Below are 15767 nucleotides of genomic sequence, written 5' to 3' on the forward strand. Positions count from 1 at the left end.
GGGAGGGGAGGGCTGATTCCAGGAGCAACGTCAGGCAAATTAAATCAGACACCAGTGACTTGGGGAAAATCGGATTGGCACTTAATGCAAAGCAGGTGGATGGGGAGGGGATGGAAAGAGGCAGGAGAGGAACATGCTGTTTCTGGAGAGAGAAAAAAAAATCATTGCGAAAGGATTGGACTCTGTTTGCATTAACAACCAGCTAATACAGGGAAGATTAGGGAGAAAGAGCTAGGGTCCTAGTTCCTGATTGCAGGACAGGGGGCACCTGTATGCACTGCATCCCGGAGGCCTCTCCTTATAGGGGGACAAGGCTCAGTTCCTAACCTGTTAGGAAAGGGAAGTTGTGACTGTGCTCATATTGGCATCCTGGCCTCCTGTGAAAGGATTCCTTCTTTCTGAGGGATCATATCCCTGAGAGAGCAGTAAGCAGCAGCTGGTGGAGGAAACCCCTGTCACTACAGGGTGAGGGAACAGGGCTGGTACAAGGTGGTTTGCTCAAAGGCCTTTTGGCAGCTGCTCTCCTGGGATGCTATGCGGGGATTATCTTGGCCTCAATCTCTTTTAATCTCCCCCGCAGCTTTAGCCCAAGCCAGAGATAAATACCTTTTAATGGCTCTTATCTGACGTCAGGAAGCCATCAGTCTAATCACCCACGCTACCTTTGGGCAGAGCCAGCCACGACTGCAAGGCAGCAACTGGCCACCTCAGGGGAACAGGTGGCCAAAGTGAAGGCTCTGTCCTGTCCAGCTGCCAGTGTGGGAGTCTTCTCTGAATAAGAAAAAGTTATTTAAGAGGAAGGGGATTTGTTACCACTAACAGATGGAGAAAAGGAACCTGAACCATATGGACAACAACTCTTCTCTAATGCCAAGCCTAAGAGTGAGAGGCATAAAAAAAGAGGGAATGTTGTCAAGAGCAGTGGAGAATGAGCAACTGGCTTCCATGGATAAGCCTGAGAGCAGCTTACCAACATGGCAAAAGGCTTGGCTGCATGAGCCCAACTCCCTCTCTTTCAAAGCACACTAGGATGAGATTAACTGCGTGCAGCAGCATCAGTTGGGTCAGGTCAGGGAGCCAGCAACTGTGTATTGAACAGAGTCATTCATACCATGACAGCCCCCCACCCCAATGTCTGTTCTGAGCCCCCAGCAGATGGTTTTGCCAGTGCCCCTTACTCCTGTCCTGCAGCTGTTCCTGTTCAGGGATCTCCACATGGCCTAGCTGATGCTCTCAGGTATGTCCCAAAGCCCTTCCTGCTGCAAGTCTTGGGTCCTCCCACAGAGCTCTGCCTTTGGTTTGTGAATCTCATGCAACATAGGTTGCTCTCTGGTTCTAATCCCCCCAGGAATAGCGTCATTGCGCTTTTTGATACTCTGTCTCCAGCCCTCTCATTCTCTCTGCCTACAATATAATCCAATCTCTGGATGTTAATCCCCTGGGTAGTGAGAGCAGATTGTCCTTATGCCAGTCTGGAAAATGATAAAAAATATAGTCGCCCTGCTCCTCCCCATGTGGAAGTGATGATGAACTTGTGTTGGGCAGTGAATGTCCACTGCCCCTTGTCACAGTAGGTGGTCCCCAACCTCCCAAGAGGGCAGTCCCAGCAGAGTGTGGCAATCTGTCCTCCACCCCACCATGTTTATTTGTTGTCAGGGAAGGCATAAGTCTCCAGAGCCCTTGTTTTCCCTCTTCTAGGGTTGAGCCTGCCTCTATCATTTGTTAATTAAATTTCTCCATCATTCTCTCCATTGCTCTCTGGACAAACCCACAACTCCCCATCACATTTTGTATTCATTATTTTTTCCTTTATTTTATACACTCATAAGCCATGACCTGCCCTCTGTTGATTCAGTCTAGGGATACTCTGGCCTGAGGGAATTTTAGATGCTACTGTGGTTCCCATTTCAAATCCCCAAACAACAAGAAAATCCCCTGCCCCCAAAATCCTAAGAATCCCTCCTTTCCCACTTTGGTCTGGTCCTATTGAAGGCTCATTGAAAAAAGGGGGAGAGAGGAGCCTGCCTTGTTATTTCTGGGTGATGAAATAAGTCTCAAGTCAAGACAGTGAATAAAGATCAAGGTGCCATGGCCCTTTTTGTTTTACTCGGGATGTAATTTTTCTGTTGTGATGTCAGCTGAGAAATAAGCTGTATCCTTCCCCCACAATTGTGGAACTAGTATTCTAATAAATGACCACAAACACCTCCATACTCTGTGTCACTAAGAAGTTGACAGGCCAGTGTGCCTGTTCTTTAGTGTCAAGCCACACCACCCTCAGAATTCATCCCTGACTCGCGCTTCCTGGGGTTGTTGTGGGGACTCAGAACCCAGTTTGCGTCTCTGGCTTGTGGATCTGGCTCTTCCTTTGGAAACAGGAGGCTCCGGTGAGGTACCATCACTGTCGTCAAGCCCTTGATGCTGCTTGTCCTCTGGCTGCTTCTCCTGCTCCATGTCCCTTTGCTTTACCAGGGCTTCAGCCTCTAGTCGCTCCTGCAACCACAGTGCGAGACAGAGGGGATGGTGCAACTCCCTCCCACCTGAAGCCTCTGCTCTGCTCTGCTCTGCTCTGCTCTGCTCCCTGGAGCCATAACACATCCCTGTACTAGGTCACGCAAATTATGGGACCCTTGTCACATCTTGGGGGAGGGACCCAATTCATGCTGCCTCTTCAGAGGGAATTCCTTCCCAGTGAGACCTCAGTTGGCTCTGATGGGAACTCTCCCATAAAGCATTGGATAGCCTCCACCCAGGTGGGGCCCCTGAGGACCCTCCTCTTCAATGGCACTCCAACCTGTCCTAGGGGCATACTCCGAGGATCTTTTTCTATGGCCTGCCAGCTGCCCAAGGGGGTCTCATTACCTGCTCAGCACGTTCCTGGGAGAGTGTGTACCAGAGGGCAATGGCACAGCGCCTCCCACGGGTCACTGCCCACACGCCATGAGGATTCTCCCCTCCGGAGCTGAATGCTACCAACCGCCCACATTTGGGACGTACCTGAGCCTGCCAGAGAGAGGGAGGAAGTAATGAATCTAAGGGGTCTCACGCACTTCCCCGCAGCTGTGTGAGCGATTCTCTCTCTTCCCCTTCACATGTGGGGCTGAGGTGGACTTGTAAAACATTCAGGAGACCGCAGGGGTTTTGACAGGGACCCTGACCTTAACAGAGGCTGCCTGAAAGGGACAGAGAGAGAAAAGGAAAGAGATTGCCAAGATAGAAAAGAAAGACACAAACACACATACATAGGCTGGCAGAGCATGGAACATCCACCAGGAAGAAGCTGACCTCTCCCCCTGACCTGATTTGCCTGCATTTGCCTTTGGCTGTCCCAATTTGAATCTGCTTAGTTATTAGCACTGGATCCTGGGCATAGGTGGAGGGAGAAAAAAATTGGGGGAGGGGGCTGAGCACATGCATGCATGCACCCCAGCGGGAAAGTCTGTGGGGGAAGGGAGTGGGAGTGGGATTGGGAGGGAGTGGAGCCAGGTCCAGGATACCCCGCATCCAGGGTTGTTGCCTGGTGCCAGCACCCCCCATGCCAATAAATCCACCGTTCCCTAGTCCTGCACTGGCCCTGGCCCAGCACTGCCTGGAGGGCCCGGAGCCAGAGTGGAGCCAGCATCAGCTGCACTGCCAGGCTGAAGGGGACGAAGCCCCTGAGACCCCTACACCTGCCCCAAGTTGTCATTGCTCTCCAGGGGGCATGGGGAGGGGGTGCTGACACCCACTGCTGCATGCATCTCAGGGGCACACAGGTGGCATGTGCCCTCAGATCTGCACGGGGCAGGGCAGGGTGCCGCTTCAGGCTAGGACGGAGGCTGTGCTGTGCCCTTCCCGGCCTGGACTCTTCCCAGCCCGGGTCCCTGCAACCCCCACTGGGAACAGCCAGGCACAGCCTCGGCCCCAGCCCACAGCAGCAGCCTGCCCTGCCCTGCACAAATCTGGGGCATATGCCTCCCATGCCTCCTGGGGTGCAGGTAGCAGCAGGAGCCACGTCCCCCAGATGAGCCACTTGCGGCTCAGTCCCACACCCCCTCCCCTAGTCCCAGTCCCAGCCCCAGCCCCACTCCTTGCCCACCCCTGCTGCACTGGAAGCCCTTGGCCAGGCTGCTTCATGGCCTTACCGCTGCCCTGCATTTGTGGGGGCTAAGCCCTGTAAGCCCCCACCTTTCCACTGCCTATGATCCTGGGGTAACAGAGAGGCCTGGCATCCAGTGAGCTCTCTCCTGCCCCAGCACCCACCTGAAAGATTAAGTTCCTTTAACATCCCTTGCCCTATTCTCCTCCCCTTGGACCAGACCTCAGACTCACCGTGACTGTCACAGCATCCAGTTCAGTGAAGAACAGTTCCCCGCCTTTGAAATCATCATTGAGGTACAGGATCCCACTAGAGGAAATGAAAGAATAGCTGGAAAATGGAGATCATTCACTCCTCACAGCCCCTGACCTAATGAGAGGGCCCCATTCCAGATCAAGCCTCATTCTCTTGCTCTTAGGACAGTCCATGCAATTAGAATTCAGGGAGCCTCACATCTCAGCTTAGCCAGCTAGTAGGAACAACCACTAAAGGTAAAATAGCCAAACCCTGCATAAAGTCTAACCAGCATGGAATCTACAAATGAAAAAACTGGGTCTCACTAACCTTTCAAAAGGCAAAACATGCCACTAAGCAGTAGAGAACCAGCTGACCAAATTTGTTAAAGCAGCAGTTCCCAATCTCTCATCATCCCAATTTTGTCTGGGTTGCCACTTCTGGTACAGAGCTAGGTTCCACAACTAAACTCCCGTGGGCTTGGCAACCCCACTCATAAGTGCCACAACCCATCTCAGGGTTGCTAGTCTTGGTCTGATAATTATTTATTGAGGCCTTCAAAAGGCACTGACAAGAGCCTTCTAAAGAAATTAAGCTCTTATGGGATGAAGGGCAAAGCAGTGTCATGGATCACAAACTGGTTCAAAGACAGAAACCAAAAAATAGGATTACATGGTCAATTTTTATCATGGTAAGAGGTTAAGTCTGAGGTCTTCAAGGGTCTGTATGAGATCCTGTGGCATTTAAGAAATTTTAGTAATGATCTGTGGGGGAGGGGTGCAGACTGTGCAAAGATACTGAGGCGAAACAGCAGGATGGGGAAAGAACTTTTGAAATTTTATTTTAAAAGAAATTGCACAAGAACAAATGGACACTGACTGGCCATGAATAAATTTAGGCTGCAAAACAGAAGAAAGCGTCCAACCATCAGGAATGAGTTAATGGATCAGCCATTCATTGTGGGAATAGTGGGATCAAAAGATCTAACTAGTTTTAAGTTGGAGCTGGAGAAAAGGACTATATCACGCTGTTGCCAGAGACAACAGAGAAATGGGACTAACTGACACAAGAGGGTCTCTTCCAATCCCATGTTTTACGTTTCTACAACAAGAGACTTAGTGGAGACTTCTGTTCAACATGCAGCTGTCATTGAAAAGCAAACATGATCTTAGGAGGCATAATAGTGTCAGTATCATTCATGCTGGATGGCGAATAATACTGTGCATGCTATGGGGCTTTATGTAAATCAATGGTACAGTTGCCTTTGGATCCTGACCACAGTACTTCTCATCCCATTTCCAAAAAACATGCAGAAAGAAAAGGGCAAAAAGAATGATCAAGAATGACCAAGTTTCCTAACCCTTCTAGCCACAAACCAAAAGCCTGACATGGCAAAGAGTCATAGGGTACAAAGCTTTAAGGTATGCCTGCCCCAGAGCCCATGACCTGTGACCCAGTTCAAATAATAATTTGCTGCTAAATTACTTGTTAGAATCATTAATGAGGAACAATTAAAGAAAATTAAAAAATGTAAAATAATCAATGAACAGAGAGAGAAAAAAAGAATGTTTAATTCACTACTTTAGGAGCTGAATTGAACCTGCCCAGGAGATGCAGTTTGGCCTGTTCGAGGGGCTAGAAGAAACTCTCATATAAAAAAACCTGAAAGTATCTAAGAAAGAAGAGGATTAAGAGGGGATTGTGATAAAATATGTAAAACAATGGCTGGGCTACAGAAGGTAAGCAAGAGACTTCTGTTCACCTTGTCTCGTGAAACTGAAAGGTGGCAAATTCAAATTTGATAAAAGGAGACCAGCTGGGATCACGATGCAGAACTCACTGAAGCCAAGAACCCAGCAACACTCATGAGACTGAAAATTTGTATGAAAAGTTAGGATAGGCAGAGTTATGGCCAGTCATGATACCAAATATTGGAGGGATTTTAAATCTTAAGCTTCAGGGATTTAAGCTAGTCTGTAGAAGTTAGAGATCAGGATGAGTCCTCATATGAAAGGGTGCATTATCGACCCCTCAGCCCAGTGCAGGTTTCTTACTCTTTCCTCTGAAGAAGCTGATACTGGCCTCTATGAGGGACTGGATGCTAGATGAGACAGGCCTTGGCTCTGGGCATGTCTGTCAGTCCTCATGTTCCTATGAAAAAGCATGGCAATTGGGCCTTCTGCTACGGCAGGATCATTCCATGATGAAGCTGAGTATCTTCCTCCTCCATGCACTCAAACCTGTGGTCCACTCTCATCTTACCTGTAGTCCCTGTACATATAGGCAGGTGGTTCTTTCCAGCATTCTTTTCCCTCAGGATCCAAGAGACAGTTATCAGCATGAACTGGGTGACTAAGATCCATACGATCATCTTGTTCCCCTGGAGAGGAATATTGCAGGGGAATATAAACCCCTTAGAGCAGTGGTTTATAACCTTGAAGGACCCCCTCAGTAGCCTCAAGGTACCCCTTGGAAAATGCCAGCTGTTAGTTTTGACTCATTTTTTGACTCCAAAAAGCAACATAGCCATTTTTCTGTTGCAAAGAACTCAGCAAGACCACAACAGGTTACAGTGTTTTTAACACTATGGAATCCTACTTGAAATCTCTGGGTTTATCATGTGAATCATATCTGTATACTTAACAGTACAAACATTTCATGGCATCCTGCAGCACCCTTGAAAGGATCTCAAGGCACCCAAGGGTGCCATGGCACCCTGGTTGAGAATTACTGCTTTAAAGTAATACGGCAAGGAAAGAGGGGCTTCTGAGCAGGAGGGAAGGGGAATTTCCAGGTGGAGGGGTCAAGACTTGATGAGGCTTTCTTTACCCTCCACAGCTGTGCGGCATACAAGGTGTGTGAAGGAGAAGTGGAGCTTTTTCCCAGGTGTAAAATAGGACTGTACAATTTTCCGGGATTTCTCGCTGGCCTGTAGAAGCAGTTTGGCATCTCTCCAGTTCACAACTTCATCCTGTGCCAGCTACAAGAAGAAAGGAAGCCTGTGCGACACCTGACATGTAACAGAAGCACTTCTGTGAAAAACCATGTACATGCGTAATAGAGAAGCATGCCCGCAAGAAAGCCTATGTTTACACATGGGGAAGCAAGAAGTATGCCTGAGAGAAGCTCCTGAAGCTCTTGTGCATGCCAGAGTTGCCCGTATCATGCTATACAGGTGAAGAGCTGAGAGAAATGTCCTTGTATACGCATTAGAGAGATACAACGAAGGGAACAAATCCCTGAGAAATACTGCGTGAGGAGCAGAAGAGAAGCAGCAGCAGGAGCAGTATAACCCATGAACAAGAGAAATACATCCATGTCCATGTGAGAAAGCACCCTCTAAAAAGATCCTAAATATTCCCACACTGCATGAGGGGAGCTCACTTTGAGAGATGCTCCAGATGTATGAGAAACACCCTGAAAGAGACCCTCATATGAGAGAAGCAGGCCCATGAAAAGCATGGCCCATACTCCTGCATATGAGCAAGAGTGAGAAGCACAACAGCGAGCTTTGAATTGTGCACTCATAAGCATCTGGTTAAGGACCAAGTCCAAGAGAAAGTGTCCATATGTATGCAAGGGAAGTGCTTGCCTGTGTGAAATCCCACAAGGACTGCCATGTACAAGGCACGAATACTCGGGACAAACCCTCCCAGCGTTTGTAACAGCAAAATACAACCTCCTACAATGAACTCCCTATTCATGAAAGTATTCTAACCAATTCCTATATGTGCATGAGAGAAACATGACTGTGAAACCCTCCCTCACATAACAGCAAAACAAGCCTCCCATACCCTGTGCATGGCTGCAAGGGTCCTCCTGCATATCAGAATAGAAAGCCCTGGAGAGAGAAGAAAGCTTGCCCATACATGCAAGAGAATGTGCCTGTAAGACCCCTCACACAAGTACATGAAAGAAACATACCTGGGGACCCCCTACGCGTGAGAATAAGGGCATGCCTCAAATAAAGGAAAGCACTCCTCTGGGAAATCTCCATGCAAGCAAATGACTGGCCAGCATGCCTCCACAAAACTTGCCAAGGCAAGCTTGTGCCCTGTGGATGGCTCATTCACATATTTAAAGGCACAGAGCAATTTACCTGCAGAGCTTTTAGTACTGTTAATCCTTCAAATCTCTCGTGTGGTGTGTGAGGGGACCGTCTGCCCCGGTAACTGTCTCCTGTGCCTCCAGCTGCCTGAAATAGGTGGAAGAGCAATTTCAAACCTGGCCCAGCTCTTTCCTTCTTCCCCGATGGCACAGCCACTCCTGCTAAGGAGAACAGAGCTGGGCAGGTCCAAGCTCCACCCTCTTGTACCAGAGGGTCTCCTAAAAGCTTCAGGTCTCACCTTGGCCAGCCGGAGAATGTCCTTACATTCAGACTCTGTCAGGACTCTGTCGAAGACGACCCGCTGTGACCCGTTCAGCTGGCGGGAATCTTGGGTGATGGTAAGGCCCTCAAAAAATAAGGGACCTGGTGGTGAGGCAGGGTAGAAAAAGTGCAAAAGCAGACTCAGGACAGGGAGCTCCATCAAACATCAGCCCTGTCCCAGACTGGAGGGACAAAACATCTGTCCTCTAAGGTACAAAACACAGTCACTATGTGCTGTAGGGGCAGCCTGTTGGCATTGACCAAGCACAGAACTCAGAGCCCAGCCCATTGGCAGAAATGAGGCAGGAAGCCACAGGAGGTGGGGCAAGTGGTGAATCACAGCCTCCCACTCCAGTGGGTCTGCGGTAGGATGGACAGTATGTGGCAGAGTTCAACAAGCACTGTGGAGGGCACACCTGGGAACAAAATCTGGCTAACACCTAGATCAGTCTTCCTTTCAATCTCACATCTTGTCCCCATGTCCTACTCATGGACACAACAGCTTTGGTCTTTCTGCCCCCATCAAGCACAGACAGCCTTGTCATGGAGAGCTTTGTGTTGGTTATCAGTACTCTGTCCCTCCCATATTAATCTCTGGATAGAAGGCACTGCAGATGTGCTCAGGCCATGGTCAGGAGCTGTTCTCCCATGTTATGGCAGAGCACACTCAGGAGCCAAACTTGACCTAAAGACTAGGAAGAAGCCTGTGGGAGATGACTGGTACTGCAACAACTCCCATATGGAAAACCCAGGATGAAAATACAGGACCTTACGCTAGGGAACATACAGCAACCATTCACCACAAATGTAGTCCTTCATTTGTCAAATAGGAAGTATTTTCCAAGCTTTGTACCTTCTATTTCTGTTTCTCCATTCCTCCCTTTCCTTCATAGCCCTTCCTTGTTTCTACAGAACGGATGCACTTGTGCCTCAGCTGGTTTTGCTGAAGCAGTTTAATCACATGAAGCTCAGTGCATCCATGTGGGTTGTTCTGAACCATGGTCTGAACTTCTGCAGATAGACGTGCCCTACAGCAGTGGTTCTCAACCTTTTTTGTACTAGGAACCATTTATAATCATGGATGGCCAGTCTGGACCCAGTGCCCTTCACTCCTGACCCGCTGCCCAACCCCACATCCAAACCCCCAGTGTGTGGGGAATGGGGTGGATGTGTAGGGGTCATAGAGCCCCTTGCAAGCTGGAACTCTTGCAGCCTGCAAGGAAAAACCCCAGTTTCCCATGTTTTTCTCCTTTAAAATATAATCCATATTTAGGTTGCTGATCCATTTTTAAAGTTGGTCATGACCCTTTTACATATTCTTGGGACCCACTTTTGGGTTAGGACCCACGGGTTGAGGAAAACTGCCTGGGAGGGTTTTTCAGGTGCCTATGCACTGGTAAGAGACCTACAGGTGGATCATCTGGCCGATGCAATGTGTGGCATTGACATGACTGAGGCTGGAACAGGAGAGGCTATGGGACCATTTAACCTTTCTGGAGAAATGTCCCTGTATCCCTCTGTGACTCACCTCTCTGCTCCGGCTGTTCCACATCCAGATTCTCCAGCCTTTGCTTCTCTTGATCCTCTCTCAGGAGCAAGGGAGAGATGCAGACAAAGGCTGTCAGTATCCAGAGCTGTGATCCCCTCAGTCAGACCCTCCATCAGCAGCAAGAGCCAGGCCCCTTCTCTGTTCTGATTTCACCATTTTCCCTTTCAGGCGCTGTCACACCCCCACACCACAGCACCTCACCTCCCATTTGACTCACTGACTACCTGCGTTTCTGCTTCAGGCTTTCAGGGATCAGCTCATCTGGGGTCCACAGGTCCTAAAGAAACAAAATGTAGGGGCTCAGTATCTTGGGACACTCCTCTCAAACTGGATCAGACCAACAGGCTGATCAAGTTCAGTGCCACAGCATTCCCCAAGCTAGAGTACACCAGACCAGCTAGCCTGTCCTGACACTGGCCAGTGTGGACTACCTGAATATAAACCTCCTAATGCCTCAGGCAAGACTTTCACTCTGCCCCAGGTAGGAAATTTCTTCCTGCTCCTCACCCAAGTGCTGGGGCTCAGGTGAGAATGAGGGCCTTGAAGACTCGTTTCTCACCTGGAAAGTTCTTGCCACACATGCAGATCTCTTATAAAGCCAAGAGAATATCTTGCTGACATAGGCTCCACAGAGAGACATACACGGCCTGGATGAGACCCGGACAAGGAAGTACTCAGCTGCCTGGAGAAGGATGCAACTACTTACAGGGTCATTAAATGTTTCTCCCAGATGCTCCACTGCATAGTAAATCAACTTCTTCTCCTTCAGAGACCGCTGAACATAATGATGGATGTTCTGGGGGTACAAAGAGGCTGTTAAACAACTGCCCCACAAAGGGGATCCACTCCTGCCGTCAAGAGACATCTGCCATACCACAGTGCCACAAAGAGAGCCTGCTTATGCTCTGGCATGGGGAGACTTCTGCCTGACAAAGGATTTTTATTTTTAAATTTTGTCTCAGGACAATTTAGCCAAATCAGTTCCAAATTCTATCAAGTGAGCTGAACTCAGCTGTTCAAGTCTGTGTTGCACTACCATCAGCAAGTATCCTCCCTCCCAGACTCTTCAGCCTGGAGCTTCAGATACTCCCAAATGCATGGCAGGCATCTTATGTGCAGGCCCCAAGCCCAGAGGCCTTGGAGTTCAGATGTCCCCTGGTCTCGCTTGCCCCTAGCCAAAAGGCCAGTGGAGCAAGCTAGACAGAAATCCCCCATGTCCATAAAAATCAAGCACGTAGTTGAGATCCTCCCATTGGGAGGCTATGGAAGACTCCTGCAGGGAGGCCTGCTGGCAGTGCACTGGACAAGTCTCCACTCTTAACTACACAATACCATGTAAGGTGATCTTGGCCCCCGACAGAACATGTTAACTTTATTAGAAAACGTTCTGAGCCAAAAGGCAGAGAAGTGAGTCTGCTGCTGTTTATTTGATCCAGTGTCTGCACATATATACAACCTCTCCCCAGTGGAAGCTGGACCCAGGTCAACCATGGTGAGGTTCAGAGAATGCCGAATTTGGGGACTACTGCTGGTACCTCTCTGGCTGTGACCAATACGCCCTCTCCCAGCTCTGTCTGATAATATTTCATCATCTCCAGCATTGATTCATCCATGGGATAGAAGAGCAGATAGGAAGCAGCACATTCAGCAGCCAGTGCCTGGTTTCCAACTTGGAGGCAAGAGAGAAAAGGAGGTAGGCATGACCAAGGTGCATTAAGTATAAGTCTATTATTATTACTGAATATTTATATCCTAGCAGTGCCCAATATTCCAGAGCTTGGCACTGAACCCACATGGAAAGCCACATTTCTTGCCTTACAGGGCTTATAACCTAAAGACACAACCAGACAAAGGTGGGAGATGGCGTTACAATAAATGAACCTGGTGAAGAATTGGCCAGATGAGCTAGATAAGAGGAACTTCTCCTGCAAGGACAGAGGTGGGAAGGAAGACAGTAAGACAGAGAAGGAAAGGGAAAAGCCTCCTGGCAAAAGCAGGTCGAACAGAAGAGAAAGCATTGATTGTTTGGATTTATCAGACTGTTTCTGCCATGTATAGTGGGCAGCATGGAAGGAACAATGAAGGTATCTTGCCAGTGTGGGAGAAGACAAGATTGAGAGTGCTGATACAACAAGAGTCATGACCAGTATCACCATTAGTCTCCAGCCCAGCTTGGCAAGGTGGGATTAACTTACACATGGCTCTGCTGGTAAAGACGAGAAGTTTGCAGGTCATGGGGAAATACATGGAGACCAGTACAGGGACTTAGAGTGATGTGGCCAGAGCACAAAATCAAGGAGTTGTTGGCAGCTCCATTCCAAATGGATGTTATGGGAGTAGGGGAGGCAAGGAGCCAGGACCAGGAAAGTACACATGGCAATGAGTACTTAATCACCATAATCACAACAGGCAATGAAGAGGGCAAGAGGCTTGGTTATGTGCACAGAAAGGAGAAGCTAGATTTTAGAGACATCATGTAAGACACCAGCAAGATTTAGGCATGGATCTGGTGTGAGGGCTAATTTAGAGATGGCCTCCAGGTTGCAGGCCTGAGGACCTGGGAGGTTGGTGGTTCTGTCCAGGGTGATGAAGAGGATTCTGAGGAGAGGGCTTAGTGAGGAAAGATCAAGAGTTTAAGTCATAGGTGATGTGTAGGGAGGAACATGGGGTGGGGGGCACACGTGTGCTCCCTGAGACTGGCTGCTGCCTCCAGCATCTGCAGGTGGTCACCGCTCACCACCCCCCCCGCCCCCAGTTGCCGCCATTGTTATCACAGCCCTTTGCGGGTGGTCCCCACTTGCCCCACCCTCACTGCCATTGTCACCGTGGCTGCCTGCAGGTGGTTCCTTGCCAATGCCATGCCCCTGCTGCCAACACCACTGCTGACTGCGGGTGGTCGCCGTGCCTCCCCCCAGCCTTGAGGCACAAGTCATTCATGTCTTAAGTTATGCTTGCTGCCCCCACCCATGCTATTCCTTCCCTAGTGGGTACAACAGAGCCAGGTAGCTCTCCCCTGCCAGTTCACACATGTCACATTACTGACTGATGTCCTGGGTCTCCTCACCTTGGTTGTAAGCAAACTGCAGTAAGTCAAAGTGGGAGGGTATGAAATCTTCTGTGGCAGACACCCGTCCTGGCTTCGTGGCAATATCGAGGACACACTGCTGCCTGCACTTCAGGACCTGAATGTAATGGGCTGAAGGAAACAGGGGAGTGAAAGCCAGCACTTCCAACAGCACAGCAGCTCCCCTTCCTGCCCATGCAGGATACAGGGCCTGTCCAGGCTTGGAAACCTGTCCCTCCCTGCACCACAGCACACCAGTATGCCTCAATCTCTACCTGCAACAGCTTCATATAGGCCAGGTTGCATCTCTTCTTCTGTCTCGTCCTCCCAGGGCCCCTCACACAGGGCTCGACAGTCCTCCAGTGCCAACAGTACCTCTTTGAGGGACTCCTCCAGCTTTACCACAGCCTCCTGGTACTCATCCACTTTGTAGTGCTGCACCCCAGTCTCATATGCCTTCTGTGAGTAACAGATTCATGGACGCTATTTAGTTTCTGGGCCTCTTGATGGAAGGCTAAGGGTTGTCCAGGACTGTATAGTGGTATTCATCTCTAATAGTGTAGTGGTGCCATCTGGGGGCCTGCCTGGGCAATGCATAGGTCACACTGTCTATGCACACTCCTAGTCTCAGGCAGTTGCCTCTTTTGCAGAGGTAGGATAGGGGCTTTATTTTGGTCCCTAACTATAGCAGGTAGGCAAGTTGTACAGCTTTCCAGAGCACTTGGTGAGGTATATAGCTCTCTAGGGCAATTATTTGGCCCTGCATACCATACAGGGAGTTTCAGGGAGCTATTGTAGGCTGGGTCAGTGCCCCAGTTCCCTAAGTGGCTCTGCTCCATGAACAGGACAGATAGGCAGGTGGGACCAGGATCACAAGGCACCAACACTGAGGGCCAGGACCCAGGGCAGAGCCATGACCCACTGCCCGCACACACCTGCAACAGGTGCCGGTTCTGTGGGCAGGGCCGTATGGGGCAATGGTGACGTGTAGGGGGTGTACCCCCTGAGAGCACTGGCACACCCCGACTGGCTGCACTCCCTGCTTAGGCAATGGGCAGGGGAGCAGATGGGAGCGCCAGTGTCCCCCCTGCGAGCGCTGCCCAGGGAGTGGAAGCACTGGATGTAGCGCCACAGCCACTTCTGGGAGCACCGCAGCCACTTCCTGCTTGGCAAGTTTGGCTGCGGGGGGACCCTACTGGTTGCTGACTGGTCACTGGGGGGGCATGTGCCGCCCCCCCGACTAAGGTGGCACTAGTCGCCCATGATACGGGAAGCAGATCGCAGCTCTGTGCCAGGCCCCAAGCCCACACCCTTACTGGCCAGTGATTCCAGGGTCTCCATGGAGACCGACTAGGACCCATATAGGCAGGGCAAGCAGCCAGGCAGATGGGATGGGGCTATGGGCAGGCGGGGAGTGGTGTCTGGGGCCAGGATCTTGGGGCAGTGACAGCGCACAGCCAGGGCAGAGCTGCAGTCTGCTCCCTGCACACCCCTGCTCACGCAACCTGCACCCCAGTTCCTTAAGTGGCTCTGCTCCATGCTCAGGACAGATGGGCAGGTGGGACCAGGATCACAAGGCACCAACACTGAGGGCCAGGACCCAGGGCAGAGCCATGACCCACTGCCTGCACACACCTGCAACAGGTGCCGGTTCTGCTGGCAGGACCGTATGGGGCAATGGTGACGGGTACGGGTGTACCCCCTGAGAGCACTGGCACACCCCCCAACCAGCCGCACTTCCTGCTTAGGCAATGGACAGGGGAGCAGATGAGCGGACGTGGCAGACAGCATGAAATGTACATTGCGGAGAACAACTGGCGGCTACAGAAATGGTACTACGAGGTGGGCTTTGGCTTCCTCAGCCATGACTGGCACATCAAGACGAGAGACATGCTTGGATGGGATGGGCTCCACCTTTCCCCTAAAGGTAAGCGTGTGTTCTCTTCTAGGCTGGCGGACCTCCTCCGGCAGGCTTTAAACTAGGCTCGCTGGGGGAAGGGGAAGATGAGGGCGGAGGAAACATCGGACTGCCAGACCAAACAACACCCACAACTACAGTCCAGTCCAGCCCAAAGAGTGAAACGAATAAATAGGTAAGCAACAGGGGCCAGGGCAACGCTGGGACTAGGGGGTCAGTACACACATCCACAGGAGGCCTCAAATGCCGCTACACAAATGCTCGTAGTATGGGAAACAAGCAGGAGGAACTTACCCTCCTGCTGACTGACACCAGCCCGGACATAGTGGGGATCACTGAAACATGGTGGGATGCAACGCATGCCTGGGCGGTGAATATCAAGGGCAATAGGCTGTACAGGAGGGACAGGATAGGAAGGAGAGGTGGGGGAGTGGCACTCTATATTAAGGAGGAATACACATCCTTGCCAATTAGCAAGGAGTCAGGGGAGGGGCACTCTGAAGTGCTTTGGGTTAGAGTACAAGGCAGTCGAGGGGAAAGAGACTTAACGGTGGG

General features: G+C 50.4%; 1 protein-coding gene across 1 annotated transcript in view; it reads right to left on the reverse strand.

Annotated features, from left to right (window-relative positions):
• Positions 1-1786: 1786 nt before the first annotated feature.
• P3H3 (prolyl 3-hydroxylase 3) overlaps positions 1787-15767 on the reverse strand; it is a 15777-nt gene continuing 1796 nt past the window's right edge. The window contains exons 3-14 of the mRNA XM_019548906.1: positions 13570-13753; positions 13295-13426; positions 11766-11899; positions 10937-11026; positions 10455-10507; positions 10210-10268; positions 8659-8783; positions 7142-7292; positions 6575-6692; positions 4312-4387; positions 2863-3003; positions 1787-2493 (exon numbers count right to left, since the gene is read on the reverse strand). Of these exons, the coding sequence (XP_019404451.1) occupies positions 2278-2493; positions 2863-3003; positions 4312-4387; positions 6575-6692; positions 7142-7292; positions 8659-8783; positions 10210-10268; positions 10455-10507; positions 10937-11026; positions 11766-11899; positions 13295-13426; positions 13570-13753 (1479 nt within the window). The 3' untranslated portion in view covers positions 1787-2277. The remainder of the gene's footprint in view (positions 2494-2862; positions 3004-4311; positions 4388-6574; positions 6693-7141; positions 7293-8658; positions 8784-10209; positions 10269-10454; positions 10508-10936; positions 11027-11765; positions 11900-13294; positions 13427-13569; positions 13754-15767) is intronic.

The sequence above is a fragment of the Crocodylus porosus genome, unplaced genomic scaffold (genome assembly GCF_001723895.1).
Source record: "Crocodylus porosus isolate Cpor-Errol unplaced genomic scaffold, CroPor_comp1, whole genome shotgun sequence".
In the NCBI taxonomy this organism is placed as follows: Eukaryota; Metazoa; Chordata; order Crocodylia; family Crocodylidae; genus Crocodylus; species Crocodylus porosus.